Genomic DNA, 20,956 nt, shown 5'->3' on the forward strand with positions numbered 1-20,956 from the left:
GTACTAATTCTTGAACCTCAGTTTCCACCCATTCGGTAGAGAATCTGAGAACCAAGAAGAGTAATTCTCCTTTTGGATTGCTGTTTCTGGTAAGACTGAAGTTAGAGCTTAGAAAAAGAAGACCAAAGTTCTAGATTGAGGGACCAGCAATATAAAGGCTGTGTGTGCCCATATATACACAAGAATATTTTCCCACATCTTCTACTACTGCTTAAAAGACAGAGAAACGTGCTCCATGTGTTACTATGAGTCAGGGAGGGAGAACTTTTGGCCTCTCTGGAAGGCAATGAAATTAACACTGCACTTCAAGTAGTCAGGAAATCTACTTTCTAGTTTCCGCTCAGTGAAAAACCTGCTAAAAGTGTCTTGACTTCTCTGGTCTTTAACTGCTTTATCTATAAAATGAGGGACTTGGAAAAGACCTTTAAAGTTTCCTTCTTTTAGCTCTAAATTTAGCTATAAAATTCTATGAATCTCGATGACACATAGTATTGCAGAACATACTACACACTCTCTCTTTTTTTAAAGCAATCTTTATCTGGGGGGAAAAAAAGACACACTCTCTCTGTTCTATATATATAGCACCTGACATATAGAGCAACTTCCAAAACACTGGCATTCAGTGTCATATATGGGATAATTAATCACCTACAGAGAATTCATATAACTTGGTTTAAAAAAAATTGTCAGTATCAAAATCGGTATGTAGTCTTCAGGAAGAATAGGTTTGGTGCAGACTCAATTTCTGGTGAAATAGACTAGCTTACCTTTGCATAATACAATTTTACTGAACTGAATGCAATTCACTACTAGCTTATGACAGATTCAATATTGTGTATTTAGCACTGATTTACTGGACACACAAACTCCAAGCAGATTTAGATATCCTGTTCTTTGGATCTTGGTACAGTGCTAAGAAACAATATTTCTTAATGATAATGATGTGTTTTTTATTTTATTTATTTTTTTAAAAGATCTTATTTTTTATTTATTTGACAGAGAGAGACACAGCGGAAGAGGGAACACAAGCAGGGGGAGTGGGAGAGGGAGAGGCAGGCTTCCCGCCGAGCAGGGAGCCCCATGTGGGGCTCGATCCCAGGACACTGAGATCATGATCTGAGCTGAAGGCAGACGTTTAAAGACTGAGCCACCCAGGCACCCCAATAATGTGTTTTTTAAACACCTACCTAATTGTAGGAGCATTTAAAGACAAATGTTACTTAATTATAAAGATGAATTAAAGCAGTTTTCAAAATTATAAATTAATAGAAAACAGAAGAATGAATTGAGTCTTACTAAAAGTATTTTTGTCTTTCAACATATAAGGGGTGACTTTGCAATCATACTTTTGACAATTGGTAAGGCTATGTCTCATGGTTAATTTTAACATGCTGATTTTACAAAAGCCTTATCATGTAAATAAGGACATAGAACACTATTGGTTATAATATGGCTGTTGCCAATAAGTTATGTTTTTCTGCCTTTCTTTCTCGAGAAAAAACTTGTGCATTTTGAGGTTTTGCAGGATTTGGGAATCTAATAACTATCATTTTCTAGCTCCTCTATGTTAAACAAGGAGCAGCCTTAGCACCAATATTATTCAGGGGTAACATCTTCAAACTATTTGCAGAGGACATTTGAACATTTGTCTAGGTTTCTTTCCAAAGTAGAGATGGGCAAAACACCTCTGCCTCACATGACCCAATCTCCGGTTCCCCGAAGTCTTGCCTGGTATCATTTAATTCATTCACTGAACACCAGTTTGATGCAAGACACTGTGCTAGACAGAATGGCCTGGGAGACACAGGATGAGAGGCCGTGTCTAGTAGGGGAGAACCTACATATATATGAATTGTTCTCTCTTCACTAGCTCCTTCCTTCCACCAAAGCAGAGGTTGAAGAATCTGACCCTAGTTATAACCTCCTCGGGCCATCTTTCCTCCACCCCTGAAGTTACTGGAAGAGGAGTCTTCCTTCTCTGCCTCTGTTTGTCACTATTTACATCCCAACCTACTGCAATCTTGCCTACACCTCATTTAAATTTCCAAAACTTTGCTCTTAAAAGTCCCTTATGTTTTTTCTTACAGCCAGATCTAGGGGCTTCTTCAGAGCTCTCGTTTCTGCTTGAGCTCTCCAGCATTCTCCCAGCTTTTGCTACTGTCGACCTTCTACACTCTTACTTCAAATTTGTTCTCCTAGTGGTTTCTGCTTTTCTGGTTCTCCTATCTTTCTGCCTGTTTTCCAGACCTTTTTTGATAGCCCCTCTTCCTTCCCTTCTGTTGTTCCCAGTTCAGTCTTCTCTCTGACTCACCAAATGTGCTAATGACTGCTGAGATTTGGACTCTGAGTTTTCTCTTGCTCCTATATTCCTTTATACATGGATGCTAGATATCCCGTAGAACCCTCAAATGTAACTTTAAAAATGAACTTTTGATTTTCCCCTCTATACTGTCTCCTCTTTCTGTTTCCCTTTCTTGGTTAATTCATCCTATCACCCAACTAGACACCCTGAACAATTTCTGACAACCTCTCTTTCCCTGAGACACTTGTATTCATTGGTCACGCTCCGATATTTTTCTCAATTTCCTTTCTCCTCACTCACCCTTCCCACTGTCTTAATGCATGATATTGCATCTGTCCTCTGACGAATTTCCCTATTTCTCTCTCTATCCTCCTCACAGTTGTCAGTAGTTTAGTTTTTGGAATATCGACCTGATAGTTTTGGAATATCGACCTGATAGTTCCCTTGCTTTAGAAAGCAGAGTGTGGTTTCACAGGAAAGGTATACAACACACAGAGGAAGGGGGGGGGGGCTAGAAAGCCTTACGGAAGAAGGCATTTCAGCTGAGTGTTGAATGCCAGGTAGAGTTGTGACAGGGAACCAAAAGACATAATAAACCGAGGCCCAGAGCTATTCCACCACAGAGCACTGTGCAGGCACGGCAAAGTACACAGTTTACCCGATGTGTAAGTTGGAAAGGGCAATGGTGGGAAAAGGAGGTGGAGGCTAGCGTGTGGGCAACCATGAATGCCTGCTGGTCTGAGCACACAGCTGCCATGTGTCGGGACTTCTTTACTTGGTGAAATTTTCTGAAAATTAACATTTGGGTAATTTTCCTTCATATTACAAAGAAGACTAAAATAAAAACCTAACACACTGGAGTTTAAACTTATTTGCCATTCATGCTTTTCTTTTTTACAAAGAAGGAGAGAACTGCCTTAAAAAATGCTGAGTGCCACAAATATCTGTGAAACCATTTTTCTGGATTTTTATGAAGCTGCTGAGAAATTATTTTTAAAGTTGTCAGTCTTTATATAATAGAATGTCCTGATCAGTAAAGCTAAGGTTTCACTAATTTTTATATTTATTAAAAGCATCATTTTCATTCAAATCTCAGTGGCATAGGGAAAACCTAGCTGAGTGACTCAGAAGCAACAAGTTAATTCTTCTCTACCTCACATTATTTTTTAAAATGAACAGCCTACACTTATAATTTTATTATTTAGTTCATACATGAAAAGCAGCTCCAAAGACAAAATATTCACTAGTCAAAGTTCTTAATGAATAAATTATATTATCAAAAATAAAGAAGACACATTTTAAAAATATGATTAATGTCAGGGATCTTGACAACAGGACTTTAAAACAAAAATTATACTAAGAAAAAATACAAAAGTGTATGTGAGGGCCCATTTGACTGAAGAAACTACATTAATCTATGAGGGTATTTTTTATCAGGATTCTGTAGATAACAGCTTCACTAATTCAAAATGAACAAGTAGCAGGTGATGCTGTGATCACGTGGTAAGTCACATGTACCTCTGGGTAGAGGCCAGGAAGCTGGGTCTTGATTTCTGCTTTACTTTCATTTGGAGATTCCCTCTAAAGGTATCTGACAGGGTATTGAACTGACTGTGCTTAGCATGACTCAGGAAGACAGGGGAGCAATCAGTGGAACTGACCCGTGGTCTAGAAATGATGGTATGTTAAATGATCAAAACAATTGCAACACGTGTTTATCTTGATCACTACCAAAAAACAAAAAATTTGCTCCCAAAGCATATCAGTCCAACACTTGGGTGCTTTTCCTACTCAATGCTGAAAATAGATCTCTGAGAAACAACTGGGTTCCCAAGTGTAAGAATTCTGAAATCCTTCTGTCCTACAATGTTTAGGCTACACATCACAATCCATCTTCAGATGGAACCATATGCCATTAGCCATTTATACTTTCTTCAGCCCTGACTGCTTTGGATTTGTACTCTGAGGCTACATCATTATGTGACTATCAATTGAGCAACTGTTCAGAACATCCAGAAGGCCTGATTCAGGCATATGGATTATATTTTTATGGCACCAAAACATACAGGTGGAAACTTTTAAATTCAGGTAGTCAACAGATGCCAGATACCTACATATTTGAGAAAATGGTGACAATGTCTATAAAATATGGTCCAGTTTGTTGAAAAGTGAAAAATTCAGGGAGGTAGTTTGAGTTACGTAAACTCATAGAATTTTCAAAGTTGAAAAGGATTTAGCAATCCTTATTTCAGTGATTTTTCAACAATGTTCCCCTGGGCCCTGAGGGTTCCTTGAAGGTTACTTCAGAAGCCTCATTTAAAGCTGGGAGTGGGTGGCTAGTGCGCAAGCTACATGCATCAGATGGATTAAACAGAGATGAAAGAGCAGAAACAACAGTAACAGAGAATGGAGTAAATTACTTTGGGAGGACGTTCATCTCTTCTTGTGTCTACTGAAAGCATCGAGGTGCTGATTTTGGTATAACAGTAGAAGGCTCTTGATAAGTTGGGTGGGTTATTACAGTGAGGGCCATTCACATAAAACATTAATAAATTAACAAAATAGTTTTAAATAGTTACTACAACCTCTTAGAAAACTTCGTGTTTGGAAATGTTTCCTTTCTCACATAACAGGTAAAACTACTCAAAACCTCGTTGTTATGTTTCCCTTCTTGTGCGCAGATCAAATGGATGTTTTCTGTGCAGCAAACACATTCCCATAAAAACCTCTTAGAAGGGATTTTCTTAGTCACAGTCTCAATCTTGTAAATGTTGAACTTCGTAAGTCTTTGATGCCAGAACATTTAATTCCTTTTTTTTCTTTCCAAGAAGAACTAACTGAACACTCCCTATCAAGATTACTCTTCTCTCTAAATAGAATAAGTTGTCATATGAAGTCAAATGATGACATTATTAATAAGTTTATGGGCCTTCTTTGACTTTTCTGGGAAGAGAAAATTATACCATCAATACTACATAGATTGTTGGGCTTTAAATATTATTTGCCTATAAACAATAAGCAAAAGGAGAAGTATTTTATGTGAATGTGTGCAAGCAACAGGAAATAAATGTTATGTGAAGTGACAATTTTTAAAGGGCAAAAAATAAATACCATTAAAAGCAGAAATGGCATGCTTTTCTAGGCAGTCTTAGTAATGATTTCAAAGTCAGATTTCTTCATAAAGATAAAATAAGTTTACTGCAACTTGATTGCATCATCTAAAATATAACCCTTGACTTGAAAATGTGTCCTTATGCTTTATGAAGTCTGAAGTAGAAAGGAAATTGATGGAATCAAACCAGTAAATTATTTTGCAATCAATGACTGCAGTTGTATACTGCTACACAGCAGATGTAATCAATTGTGAGGGAAGTCAGACCAAATCTCCATCCTGCCCAGTAGAGCTGATAGATCTCTTCATAATATATTCTTGCCTTTAGAGGAAATGACCCATATTAATTATAAAACTATAATTTTGCGAGCTATTTTTAAAGAGTTGGATATCAACCAATTAGTGATTCTCAAATATTCTGAAGATGTCCACTGTCAAAACCAAACATCTGCACAATGGAATAAAACTTTAATTTTCACAGATGCTTTGGAGTCCTAACATTATGAAGATTGACTTCAAATATTAGTCTCTCACCAGATCAGTTTTGACACAGGTGAAGGCAAAAGAAAGAAAAAAATAGAGTATGTAGTGAACTGAGACTTCAGATTTTATTTGATCACTTTGGCATTTTATATTTCTTGAGCCATAATGCGTTTTCAAAGAACTAATATGTGACAAATATAATACTATCAAGTTACTATCAAATTTGCTTTGTGACTTTGTTAACACCAGTCTGAGCTAAATGGAAATCAAGAACTATTTCTTCAAACAGGCCTATGTTCCATGATTTTACTGAGTTAGTTCTACAATTCACGAAAACAAGGGTCTTCTCAGGTCATCTACATTCTTTCTCTTAAGTTGACACTCCTTGATTTTAGATATGGCTTTAAAAAACAAAGTTTTATTCTCTTATGTTTCTATGGACACTAAAGTTTTGTGGAATCTTAAAATTCTTTGCTTTATCCATAACTCTGCATGCTCCTCGAAGTCAAGGATACTACTATGCCTATAACTATCTTTGCACAGTAAAGAGGGAAAAAAAGGATATATTCTAAATTCTGATATGCCATTTAAAGTTCCATACCCAGAAACTTGCAGAATTTTCTTACATTTAAAGTATAAAGAAACTACTGATACACACAAGCATAATTCTGTTTTTAATGCTATTAAAGCAATACAAAAAACTGATCACAATCATTACATTCATTTTAAAATACTAGTTATTTCTATTATTTCTCATGTTTTCAAGTCTTTTCTCCCATCATGGCAGATGCCCAACCACAGAGAGAAGTATTCTACACTAAAAGCCTAGACTCTGACTGAAATGAGAAATGCTTTATCAGCATATACTATTCTGAAATCTGGCATTTTGTGGGAAACTGTGCACATTTTCAGCAGTGGCCCTAAAGGCCACTGATCTGGCAGCCATAATGAGAACAGTAAAGTTTGTGTGCTAAGTGTTCACTTACCATTGTGAGACATCCCCACAGCAAGGCATTTCTGAAATCGACAGTACTGACATTTATTTCTACTTTTTTTGTGGATCCGACAGTTAAGGTCACACCTATCATAAATGAGCTTCAATCTGATTGTCCTCCGGAAGAAACCCTGCAAAAGGATATGGAAAAAAGAAGCAAATCTTAGGTCTTTATGATACATGGAAGCAGCAACATTTGGCTAAAGACACACTGGCCTAGGTAACAGAAAAGGTAGGCTTTGTCACTGGTGACTTCAGACAAGTCACTTAACTGCCAGTTTTCTTTGCTATAACATATAGAACCAGAAGATCTCCAGTGTCCTTTTTTAGCTCTGAAACAGTGACCATATCCAACTGATGTCATTCAATGTATGTTGGCTCTACACTTGGATCTCAGCATGCTCTAAGAAGTGCTCTGGATTTAATGTAATGCAAATAAAACACCATGTAATCAGTTCAGTCTCTCTACAGATCATTCCAACAGCATGCCCCAGCCTTTATTATTGTGCTAAGCCATTTGGCAAAGTTATAATCACTTCATCCTAAGACATGATCAGGGCCAATAAAAATCCACATGTGGATAATTTTTTAGAATTCTCTATGTTGCATAATTTCCTACAGAATTGGTTTCATTTACTTATGCAGTTGAAAGAGTGCTCCATAACTGTCATAACCTACAACAACAACAAAAAAGATAATAGGAAAGAACAGGAGAAGTAATATATAAATCCTCAGACAATGGACTGCCATCTCAAAATAGCAAAAAGGTCGATTTGAGGCTAATTGAATTCTGCTGTAGTTATACTTTATTGAAAGACCTGAAAGAAATTTTAATTGAAGATGTTTGCCAACTCCATTTTTTGTTGTTTTTTGGTCAAAGTGTTCTTATTCATTTCCACTGTGCTCATCTCCATGAAACTCAATTCTTAACTCTTTCAAATATTATCTGACCCTGTTTGGTACAAAAATCCCTGAACTAGTATTGGTTCTGCCACTGACATGCATTTTCACTTTCTCCAGATTTGTATCTTGAATTCTAGACAAGTATTTCTACTGCTTACTTGACACGTCACTTGGAAATCTAACAGCTACCTCAAACCCAGCATGTCCAACATTGAAACTCCGGATCGTACCCCTGCAAACTCATTTTACTGGCAGCTTTCACTATCTCAGGTGGTACAACCACACTCTGAGTCTCTCAAGCCAAACTTTTTTTTCAAGCTCCCTGAAGTCACTCCTGACTTCTTTCTCTCACGTGGAAAGCTCTTCCTCTAAATATACACCTGCTTATTCTCCTCATTGCCTTCAAGTCTTGCGAACATCTCAACTTCTCAATGAGGCTTATACACCCTTATTTAATACTGTGGCCTGTCCTTGCCCCCACCTCTCAACTAGAGCTCCTGGTCTCCTTCACTCTACTCTAGTTTTTTTTTTTTTTTTTTCCCAATAGCACTTAGGACTTTCTAACATACCATATAATTTACTTATTATATTTAAGTGCTTGTTTTCTGCCCTTCCCCCACTGCCCAATTAAAATTGTGAGCTCCATGGGGAGCCACTGGATATGACCCAAATACCAACAGTAGTCTTCTATTAAAATCTGTTGAATGAAGATGTACGTCACTTAACTTCCTTTCTGGGCCATCTCTGATATTTTTCTATCCTAAACCATGACTGAGATACCACAAGGCCATTGGCATACTCTCTTCCTTTTCTGTTATCTTATTAAATGTAATATTAATTACAAACATGTAGAAAATACATGTAATTATAAAACATAGTAAGATAATTATCACACACGAGCCCATTGCCAAGATTTAAAATCATGACTGGAAATTCTTCCTCTATCCAAATCCTGCCCTCTGTGACCTCGTGACAAAGTGATCATTATTCTCAATTTTGTGTTTATTGTTTTCTTGACTTTTAAGAAAATACAGTTTTATCACACTATTGGTAAAAACTGAATAATACACTGATCAGTTATGCTTGTTTGGGGGCTTTATTAAATGGTATGATATGGGGCACCGGGGTGGCTCAGTCGCTAAGCGTCTGACTTCGGCTCAGGTCCTGATCCCGGGGTCCTGGGATCGAGCCCCGCATCGGGCTCCCTGCTCCGCGGGAAGCCTGCTTCTCCCTCTCCCACTCCCCCTGCTTGTGTTCCCTCTCTCACTGTGTCTCTTTCTGTCAAATAAATAAATAAAATCTTTATAAAAAAATAAATGGTATGATACTTCATATAGTATTTTGGGATTTTTCATTTTTTTTTAATTTAGTATTAGGTTTCTAAAATTTATCTACTTTCTTGTGAAAAGCTAGGATCTCTTCATTTTCACAATTTCATAATATTCTACTGTATATCTATTCCACAATTTATTGATATCTTCTCATGTTGATGGATGTTTAAATTATTGCCAATATTTTGCTACTACGAACAGTGCTTCGATAAATACTCTTGTAAATGTTTTATGATGCACATGTACAAGAGTTTCCTAGGAGTGGAGTTTTTTGGATTGTACAATAAGTGAATGTGAAATTTTACAAGATCATGCCAAACTGTTTTCCAGAGTGATTTTATCAATTTACATTCCCTCTAACAATTGGTATTGTCAGACTTCTTAATTCTTGACAATGCAGTATGTGTAAAATAGAATCTAAGTGTGATCTTAATTTGTATTTTCCTGATTTTTCATTTCCTATTGTCCAAATGTCTCTTCCTTAAAACCGAATATTAGAAATTCTTTATATATTCTAGACACTAATCTGTTGTCTGTTCCAGGTGTTGCAAATATCTTCTGCTCTCTATGGTTTACTATCCTTGAAATGTACTATTTCAGTCTCTCGGTTTTTTTGAGCCTGTAAACAGTTTCATTTCTCTCTCACTGTTGAAAGATTACGGAGAACTCTGTTATCTTCTATCTCACTTCAGATCCCATGATTTTTGTGCTTCCACTGTTGCTGTGGAGAGGTCTACTGTCAATTGACTTTGAAGTGTTTTTTTTTTTTTTCTTTTCTCTTTGGTTATTTTTTTTTATTTTTATTTTTTTTTTTAAAGATTTTATTTATTTGAGAGAGAGAGAGAATGAGAGATAGAGAGCACGAGAGGGAAGAGGGTCAGAGGGAGAAGCAGACTCCCCGCTGAGCAGGGAGCCCGATGCGGGACTCGATCCTGGGACTCCAGGATCATGACCTGAGCCGAAGGCAGTCGCTTAACCAACTGAGCCACCCAGGCGCCCCTCTTTGGTTGCTTTTATACACTCTCTTAGTTTTCAGTATTCTGCAGTTTTACTGCAGCTTGTCTCAGAATGGACTTCTTTTGATTTATTCTCTTGGACATGTTTTCTGCATCATGGTTTCACTTGTCAAGTTCTGACATGAATTAGAGAAGTGTTAGACCTTATTCTAGCCTTCAATATTTCTAAACTTCTTTACATTTTCCATCTTTTTGTCATCAATTACTCACTAACATTGATTGCAAAAGTAAACATCAGAACAAATAAGATCACAAAATAATTACAGTGAGGAAAAAAAAGCTACATAATTACAGTGAGAAAAAAAGGAAACATTTCTCACCAGTTTTCATCAGTGAGAACAGTTCTGTACATTACTCTTCTATTGATTCGTGAAGAAGACATACTTTTCTAATATTCAAAGATCCTATGAATCCTTCAAGAACTAAGAGGCTTCAAATTCTAGCAGATTCTGGACAGGACATATTCTTAAGGCACTGTGATTCTCCATTTCAGTAATTTCTTTACATTTACCTTCCAGTTCAGTAGTCCTTTCTTCTGCTATGTCCAATAGCTATCTTCACTGAATTTTTATTTCAATAATTATATTTTTCACTGTTTAAGTTTCACTTCACTAAATAATTTGATTTATTTTCCCAAATATGCCTGGTCATTCCTGATAGTCTATTGTTGCTGGTTCATTGCTGTGATTTTGCCCTCTTTCTTGAAACAGTTCATACATAGCTGTTCTGTATTCTCTATCAGGCAATCCCAATTATCTGCTCTCCTTGTGTAGGGGTGGAGGGGTCTAAATCTGTTTTTGCTTATTTTTGATAAATGTCATTCAAGTTGATTGACTTCTTAATGTGCTTACTGACTGATATTTTATTTGAAACTCATATATTGACCTTAAACTGTGGGAATCCTACCGGATCTAAATTGGGAATTCTTTCCTCCAAAAAGAATTTGCAGATGCTACTGTAGGAAGCCAGAGGTGCCAGTGACTTGTGACTATTTCAAATTCCCTTGAGAAAGCTGACTGAATTTAAAAGCCCTAGACTCAGCTCCCCCTCATTGATGGCTCTGGATACTATTCTAGGCATCTGTCTCTGGGGCAGTGCCACACCTCAGGACTCCTTTGGGCATCTACCACGAGAGAAACCCTGCCTCAGTAAGTGTGCCTGCAGCCCACAGGTCAAGACCTAGAGTTTTTGTTTGTTTGTTTGTGTTGCTATTGTTGGTTGTTTGGGAGAAGTTTTCCCTACCCTTGTGAGATCAGCAGTATCTCATAGATTAGGTCCTATAGAGGATGTGCTTTAACTTGAAGCCTCCTTAATTCTTGAAGTGTTCTGAGGACCTCTGGATATTAAAAGGGTATTTTTTTCACTTACTAATAGAGGGCTCATGTACAGAACTATTCTCACTGACAAATGCTGTTGGGAAATTTTGTTTTGATTTTTGCCATTGTGATCATATACATTTTATGATATTCCTTGACTGTTTTTTAAAATTTTCACTTCTAAAAACTGATCTCCATGGTGGAAAATGCTGCTTGGCTAGCTGAGAATGCGGCAGGTCCCAGAGTAGTCAGTTATTTGGCATGGCTGGAGAGGAAGGGTTTTTGATGATAGATTTATATTATTTAAGTTTAACCCTTACAGTGCAAAGTTTTGTTTTGACTCATACAACATCTTTCAAAGTGTTTCATATTATTTTTTATGATGACTCAGTGTCTTTCAATGTTAAAGGAAAATAATTCTGGATATTATTTATGTACTGCATATGTACATAAAATCACAAACAATATGTACACACCAGCACACAGCTTCGAAGTTGCTTTTACTTTTCTTTTTCAAAACACCTAGTTCATGACAGCCAACTATACTCTTATACTTCGATTATTTCAAGAAACCTAGTGAGGAAGATATAAGGCTATTAGAGTGCTTTTCTGTACAGTTATTTATTCATTTGAAGAATGAAGCAGGCTTCCCTGATGGGATCAGGGATCCCATGATCCCTGATCATGTTGCTGATCAAGAAAACACTCTTTAACAACACTCTTATTTATTATTTTAGAGTCCATAAAACTGTGTGCAATTTCAACAACTTAGTCTTTTGATGACCACTAAGTCTGTGAACTGGTGTGATGGAAATGCATGAATCACCATGGCAGAAAATTGGGTTTTTTTTTGGTATAGATTTACTCCAAAGTCTTCATATTTGTCTGTGAGAAGGTGATGGCTGCTTTTTTGCTTTTGCCTTATAAAAATTTTTCTCCAACTTCTCCTCAATTGCTTTACTTTTAACAAAACTTTTAACTTAGGTGCAATGAGACCTAAGTTAATTTTACGGTGAGATTAAAAGCCTTGTGCTGGTCCTGTGTTTGGCTTTCTTATGAAGTGGTATGGCCCAGAGAAGCTCAATCCATGAGCTCCCATGGCAGGTGCGAATATACTAAAAACCCGTCCTGACTTAGGGCCCTTCAAAGAACTATAAAAACAGATTACACTGTATTATATAGTAGATTGTACTTATATCTTTAGGTAAGTCTATGGTTCTAAAATGATCTTTCACTAAAGATACAAAAATAAGATGAAACCTACTAGAAAATGAGTAAGTGTCCAATTTGTAAGCAATAAATGACAGCTTTGCAAGCTCTAAGGTGGATGTATTATTCAGGAGCCAAAGGTTATATTTTACCTAAGTCTGCAATATTAATGACCCAAGAATCTGTCGCTATTCCACTTTAATCCAAGCCTAATCTTTTTATTCCTGTTTGATTTTTGGCAAGAATCTCTAATATAAACCTGTTCCATGGGCACTGTAAAACAGTTCCAGAAGACCTACTAACAGCTGTCATAAGCAATACTATAACTATTCTTTTCAATCCATCAGTTAGTATGCAGGTTGATGGTTAACTGTATTTTAATTATGGGCATATCCCACATTCTACCAAAATGGCAGACGTTAAACAGCCAAGGCACCCTTTAGAAAATACATATGAGTCAAACGCTTGTTAATTTCACTTTCCTGGCTTTTTATTGAGTACTGTCAATAAGCTAAGAAGATATCTTTGATTGCTGGTAGCCACTGGTCTAAATTAGCTGCATTCAGACTGTGGTGACAATTTTGTTTAGTTCCAAAGTAGCAATCCCTCAATCTCTTATAACAACAGTTCTCAAACTTTCCGGTCTCAGGACTCTTTTACTCTCTTAAAAATTATTGAGAACCCCATGAGCTTTGGTTTATGTGGGCTGTATCTACTGACACTTATCAGACTAGAAATTAAAACCGAGAAATTGTTATGTACAAGGACCTAACAAGCAAACATTCCATGAGCCACCAGAGCTATGTTACCATTCCGTGTCATGTAGTTTCTGGAACACTCCACAGACACTTCTGAGAGAATGAGAGTGAAAATGGTAAATGACAACTGAATATTATTATAAAAATAGTTTCAACATCACGGGTGCCTTGGAAAGGTCTTAGGGACCCCTAGAGGCTTCTAGACCACATTTTGAGAACTGCTGACTTATGCTTGGAGAAGCCAAATTCTATTATTCCACTAACATTTTTCTTATTCTTATCTTTAAAATGAGTAGATGTCTATTTCCCCTTCCAAGGTCAGTACAACCTTCCTTGCATTTTAGTCCTGGAAGTCTGTAATCCAGGGTATTCTTCAGATCTGATTAAATATTCACTCTCCATCTCTGCCTCAGCACCCTTTCTGTTTCTAACTTGATGGCATTTTGCCTTTGTCCTTCCTCTTCTCCTTCTTGCTATTTTTCTTCTTTGCTCGCTTTTATTTTCTAAGTTTTTGTGCCCTCAGAACTTAGCTTTTATTACTATATCAGCTATTGTCTTTTCAATTTTTAGCTGTTATCAGTAATGTTAACTCCCCACAAATATCTGACTAACAGAATCATGGTAGAACTATTTGCTTAAATGTTCTAGTTTTCTAAGTGTTTCACCAGCCCATAAAAAACAATAATGCACTGTGGAAACTTAGCCATCACACTGTTTTGCTTATCAACATAAATTACCAAGATGGCCAAATGGAATGGTTTCTTCAGGTATTTCCCAGAATTTAGCAACAATTTACTCAAAAATTATGTAAATCTAACAATTAAAACAACATGTTCTCACAACTCATTGGAATCTTAAATAACTGGTTATACATAATGATTTCAGAGATCACAGATATTTTAGTTTGGTTTTAATGACACAGTGAATAGGTTTTAGTGTTTTAAATGAAAGTGTCTCTTGCCAATGGTATTTCAAAAACTCATTTTGGAATTTTAGACCTTGAAAATGAATTAGACCTTGGATAGCTGCTAATCCCACCAAGTCATTTTACGCATGAGATGATGGAGGGCTAAAGTGTTTATGTGATTGGCTAGTAACTCTGGGCAAGTTGCTAGGTGACTACTAGCTTGTCTCTTTTCACTTTATTAAGTTGCCTTTAGTAATACACTATTTGAATTGAAGAGATTCTAGAGATTATCGAATTCAACCCCATCATTTTATAGGTGCAAAAACTTAGGCAGGATATAGTTTAAAATTGATATATGCTAAAGCATCTTGTACAATATCTTGTACATAGTAGAAATCAATAAATATTAATTTCAGACCCCAGATGTTCTAACACCTACCTAACTGGTGTTGTATATCTTTATTTTGAATAAAAAGCTCGACTGAGGATCAAATTTGATCTTATATAGGCAGTGTTTATTTTATAAGGTAAATATTCATGAACGATTTATTCTGAGTCCTGGAATATATAATAAATACTACTGATTCATTGAGTATATTAAAATTAATTATTTTAAAAGACTACCTATTAAAATGAGTGGATTAAAAATTTCTTAATAATTGGGCAGAATATTACTAAATGTTTGAGCTTTCAAAAATACACTTTTCACAAAGAATGGAGGAAAAATAGTATCTCCCTTCCAGAATAGTTATATCCCTTTGCCTGTCCATAATACATGTCTCCAACTGATGCTGAAATAAGAATACACAGAACACTGGCTTAGGAATCATGAGATACTTGTTCTGGTCCTAGTTCTGCCACTTACTAATGGAAGACCATGGCAAGTTTCACTAATTCATAATTTCTACATCTGTCAAGTGGCCATCAAGAAGCTCAACCTCACAGGGCTGTTCTAGGCATCAAATGAAGTATCTGTTTATCTAATCTGTCAAGCCTTATAAAAACAAAGTAACACGTGGAATAGTGAGAAAACAAAACTGGAAGATTAAAAAAATATGGATTCTGGGGCCAGCTCATCACTGTCTTGCCATGACACACTGAATAAGTCACTTTTTTTTTTTTTTATCTGCAAGATGCAAGCAATGAACTAGATCAGTGGCTCAAGGACCAATTTGGAGAAAGGGAAGTGAGGCAAAGCAGCTCTGCTTTTACCAATTTTCTTAGGTTTTCAAATAAATCATTTGAAGAATGGGTTTTACCAAAACAACAACAGAAGTTTTATCTCAATTCCTTGCTATGTGTTCACAACAAGAAATGAAAGAAGAAGGAAATTTTCAGCAAATTTTTTTGAAAAAAAATTTCTCTCTCTCTTTTTTTTTTACCTTGCATCCTTCACAAGCATGAACTCCATAGTGGAACCCAGAAGCTTTATCTCCACAGACTCGGCATTCAATTGCCATGAGGGAGTTGGAAGGCTCTTCATGAGGCTTATTGTACAGCTGAGTCTTTTCAGAATAATAAGGCGGGGATGCAGGCTCCACTTTGATTGCACCTGTGTACAGAAAAATGTGAGCAGGTAATTATCACATGAAAAACTGCTACAAAGGCTCTATGGCCAGTCCCCATAGTACACCTTACTGCTATATGTTTATTATTTAAGTGTAGAAGCATTACGGAACATGAAAAAAAAACCACAGGAAAAAGTAGGCTTTGCAACCACAAGCAAGTCACAACACCTCTGAACCTCACCTGTAAAAATGAAAGGGGGAAGGGAATTAAATCTGTGGTTCTGCAACCCTTCAACACTAAAGCCCTGACAGACACCACATAGTATCTGAGACAGTTAAGGTTATTTTGTTACATAATGTGCTGTATTTGGCATTCATCACAATATTAAATTATATATTTGTATTTAAATATCGCATTTTAGAAGCATTTTTAAACCACTTTTGGAAAAGAAACGGAAGGAACGCTGAAGGAACACTGCTGTGAAAAGGTAATGTCATGCCCAGCTTGAAGGTACATGAAAAACAAGAGACCAGGTTTTCACCAGTGTTGAGTCAGAAAAGGTGGTTTGTAAAATAATCTTTGATAGAGAGTGAGAGAACCCATGGAGAGTAAGTACTACCCTTTGGCTGGTTAGGATCAGGCCTATTAAATTTCCATATTAGGCTCTAACCGAAAACCACACAAAAATAACCAAGTATACTATTTATCTCAAAAAAAAAAAAAAAACTAGAAATACAGGAAGTTCTTACTTATTGTCAAGTAATGGTTGCCAATTACATGGTGGGGTGGCTTTGGAAAACCAGCATATCAGCACACAAAGATAAAAATCAAGGAAATAGCATCATAGAAATGTATTTTATCTTGAAAAGTGCCATTTTGGTTTGTCTTAAGTATGATGTTTTTGACGTGAATTTACTTAATGGCAGGAAGATTTATCAATAGACTACAATGGCAAAATTGAAATTTGTGCAGAAAAATAGGTTTCAGAATAAGCTGCTCAAATTGCAGAACTAGGGAGAAATGGATCACAACTTTGCAATTTGGTGATGAGAAGTTATATAAGGTAGCAAACTATTACTTATTAACTTAGAAGCGGCCAAAAGAATTCAGAGTTTGGGTGACAGACTCTTACTTAGCCTAAGATAAACCTGATGCAGCCATGCTGGAAAATGCTCCTAAGAAGGAAAGAAACAAGAAATAGGGAAAGGAAAAGGAAGAAAGGAGGGAAAAAAAGGAAAGAATGATTTGGAATATTTACACACTACCATCCTTTTTGGTATATCATAAACACATAATGTTTCATAGGTAAATAGACGAGTAAATGAATGGTAAGTAGCTTTTTTATAGAGTTTTAGTCTCTGGAGCATTTATTCCAGTCTTATTGAGAGGTTAGTCCGATTCTAGTCTTAGCAGTCTGAAAAGTAAAAATATCATACTTTGGTACTCTTGGAGCTTCAGGTCATACTTATAATCGGCAACCAGTGGGTCCGGTCTCGCAAATGGAATGTCTTCATAGTGTGGAGTGGAAATGCTGGAGAAATCCACAGTGGTGAAGGGCTTGATGTCAAAAGAATGGGAGTGATCATCCATTACAGAGAGATCCACGGAGCTGATTCCGAAGTTGGTGGGCCAAAATGGCATCTCGGTGTCAACCATGGTAATTTCTGAAATGGAAAAAAAAGAAAAGCTGTGGAGTTAGTTCTGGAAAGCAGAGCAATCTTCTAAAGATTCACAGGAAGGGAACTGAAAGGGTCTTTGGTACTGTGCTCTCATCTAGATTATCACAACGAGACAGGAAAACACAACCACCTTCTAAGTGCTGTCTAAGTTGTTTTACTTAAGGAAGGAAGCCACCCCTTACCTGGATATCACAGCACAGAACCCTATATAATAGTATCGATGTGGTCCGTGTCCTGCAAACAGCCCTGCTCTCAGATCATCAAATCAGGTCTGTTAATGATTTTTAAAGAGCATAAAGTTCTGGGACAATTTTACTTCCTTGGAATTAGAGATGCTAAATTATTTTTCTCTTTAGGATAAAAATTATGCTCCCCCATTTGTGTTTATAATGGTTTTGTGTGACAGAAAATTTGGCACATTAAATTTAGGTAAAAATGTATTCTTTAATTGCATTATAAGAATAAGTAACACAAAAATGAATCTTTTTAAGAAGGGACGATCCCTCTATGAAAACTTACTCAGATATTTATCTTTTCTGTGCGTACAGTTTCCCTTAAAAAGGAGAATGTGTTCTCCATATTGAGAAAAGATTAGAGATCATGAAAACATATCTGACCATGAACGACAGAATGTCGAAATGACAATCTAACACAGCATTAATTTTAAACCACCCTCAAACCAAAACCACAACGAAAGAAAAATGGAAACAAGAAAACGTATGAAAGACAAAGGTAAAAACACTTGTATGGATTCTAAGGCCACAATGTAACTTGTTTCATGCACTGCCTACTTAGGATGGGACATGTCACGTGTATTTTTCAGAATATGATTTGTGGTCACAGTAAGTGAAATAAAACCCTGAGGGATTTCAGTTTAACTATTTAATGTGGACATGTGAGCCACCAGAGGGTGTAGACTTTAGACCTTTATGCACTAGGAACCTATGTGGGTACTTACTGATGTAGATATTCAGACATGTGAACCCACACGGTGCCTTATGGGTCCTTGATTCTCCTGAAACCAGTTCACTCTTCAAAGCGGTACCAAAAAAGCAGTCACTGAGTATTTTAAGTGGTAACTCTTGGGTCAAAAACACTAGTGAAGGGCTGTGTGAATTCGGGACTGCTGATATTGGAGGCAAAGAAATGAATTGCTCATAAACCACTAGAGGCTCCTGAAATCATAGGCTGATGTGTCTTATTTCTAGTCATTTCCCTATCACCTAGCAATGGGCTTGGCTCATAGTAGGTGCTCATATGAAATACCAAATGAATGATGAGGTGGCTCTGAAAGTTTAGCAGAACAGGCAGGAAAGGGGGAAGCAAAATAGTATTTACTGAAGTACCGCCCACACACCAGACACATTCTTATTCCAAGTAACCCAAGATCTTTTCCCCACTTTATAGATAAGCCAGGACCAGAGAGGTAAAGTGACTTGTCCAGTGACCAATAGCTGGTAAACAGAGGATTCAAACTCAAGATTGACCCAGGACCTTATCCACCCTGTATATATTCTCTTTATTCTCTCACTGAAGAAACAGTTTTATGGAAAAAGGACTACTCTCCTAGGGGTATCTGTCAGTGGGCCTCTTGTTTTTTCCCAGCAAGCAGAGAACTAAGGAATTTACTCTCAAAGGCATGAGGTTAAAAATTCCAGTTGTGGTCTTCATAAGGAAAACAAAGTGCCTCGAAAACACAAATAAGGAGACTGTCCTATGAATGTGCTTCAGGGGTTCCAAAGGGACTTATGATGAGGCACCGTTTGGGTTCACATGTCTGAATATCTACACAAATAAGTACCCAAACAACCTTAAGTTATCTGAGTCACAGTGTAAACACAACACACAAGAAGAATGTGTCCTGGTGATAGCTTAAAGGTCATGCTGGGTCCCAGTGACACCCAGAAAAACATCTGTGCTCTTAATGATGGGGCATCCATCAAACTATGCCCTTGCTTCATAATTCCTCCAAACCTAACTCACCCAGGTCCCTCCATTTACTCTGCCCATCTCCTCAGCATGCTTATTTTATATTTATCTACTTTGCTTGCTATAAATTACCTGCATATCAAAATATACCTCTTTTGTCTTGACTGCAATATCCACAAAAGTGGGTTTATCAACTATTTCTCATTATGCCTGTTGCAAAGTTCATCTGCAAATAAAACAAAGCTTGCCTGAGTTAAAGGTAGTGGATAAGCCTCCATATGAATACTGGGAAATGAAAATAAGGATGCAAAAAATACGTGTGTGGCAAGAAAAACTGGTTGCTCATCATTTTGCTGGTTTAATTTTGTTTTGTTTCACTTTTAATATACGACTTCAGTGATTCCCTGTCAACTAACTTAACACAGGAATCACACACTGAGGGGTCATTTATGTTATTGCAAATTTTGGGGAAAATTTTAATGTTAAAATAGCCATTTGTGGGGTACTTGGGTGGCTCAGTCAGTTAAGCGTCTGCCTTCAGCTCAGGTCATGATCCCAGGGTCCTGGGATCGAGCCCCACATCGGGCTCCCTGCTTGGCAGAGAGCCTGCTCCTCCCTCTCCCTCTGCCTACCGCTCTGCCTATTTGTGCTTTCTCTCTCTCTCTCTCTCTCTCTCTCTCTGTTAAATAAATAAATAAATAAATCTTTAAAAAAAAGCCATTTGTGTGTAACAAACAGAATATGAAAATCATATATAGATATAATACGGAACTCCCTAAAAAATTGGGACCTGTGGTATATTTCATATCTCAAAGAATGTGGTTATTAAAAAATAGGTTTTATTTTCATTTGTTTATTTTTAAAGATTTTATTTTTTTAAAGTACTCTCTACACCCAATGTGGGGCTCAAACTTATAACCCCAAGATCAAGAGTCACATGTTCTACTGACTGAGCCACCCAGGCGCCCCTAGACTTTATTTTTAAAAGCAGTTTTAGGTTTACTTAAAAGTTGAGGAGAAAGTACAGAGTTCCCATATACCCTTTTCCCCAACTTCCTTTCCCTGACCCCTGAAACACACATAATTTCCCCTATTATTAACTTGCATTTCCCCTATTATTAACACTTGCATTAGTGTGCTATGCTTGTTACAAAATTGGTGAACCAATATTAATACATAATTCTTATCCATAATTTGCATTTCAGTTCATTCTTTGTGTTGTACATTCAATGGTACTGACAAATGAATAATGTCATGTATCCACCATTACAAAATCGTACAGAATAGCTTCACCGTCCTAAACATCCCCTGTGCTCCAGCTATTCATCCCTCCCTCTTCCCCCACAGAATTCTATGTTTTTGCTCTCCTCTTTCTATTAAGGGCATAACAGAAAAGCAGGAGAAACTCTGACCTTCATATAAATGAAATGCCTTACCATGGCTTTCAAGGCCCTCCCGGACACAGTCCTAATTTACTTTCTCAGTCTTATTTTCCACTAGTGATTGCA

The 20,956-nt window shown here is 36.8% G+C and overlaps 1 protein-coding gene across 2 annotated transcripts in view; it reads right to left on the reverse strand.

The window, feature by feature from the left end:
* The window catches only part of PPARG (peroxisome proliferator activated receptor gamma), a 131,160-nt gene that overhangs the window by 30,934 nt on the left and 79,270 nt on the right, over positions 1 to 20,956 (reverse strand). For both annotated transcript variants that reach the window (XM_088027246.1, XM_028101764.2), the window contains exons 3-5: positions 17,277 to 17,504; positions 15,714 to 15,883; positions 6,884 to 7,022 (exon numbers count right to left, since the gene is read on the reverse strand). In XM_088027246.1, coding sequence (XP_087883372.1) covers positions 6,884 to 7,022; positions 15,714 to 15,883; positions 17,277 to 17,496 — 529 coding nt within the window. In that variant the 5' untranslated portion in view covers positions 17,497 to 17,504. The remainder of the gene's footprint in view (positions 1 to 6,883; positions 7,023 to 15,713; positions 15,884 to 17,276; positions 17,505 to 20,956) is intronic.

The sequence above is a fragment of the Eumetopias jubatus genome, unplaced genomic scaffold, assembly GCF_037043125.1.
Source record: "Eumetopias jubatus isolate StellerSeaLion01/CBP00866 unplaced genomic scaffold, mEumJub1_p1.0 scaffold_1, whole genome shotgun sequence".
Lineage (NCBI taxonomy): Eukaryota > Metazoa > Chordata > Mammalia > Carnivora > Otariidae > Eumetopias > Eumetopias jubatus.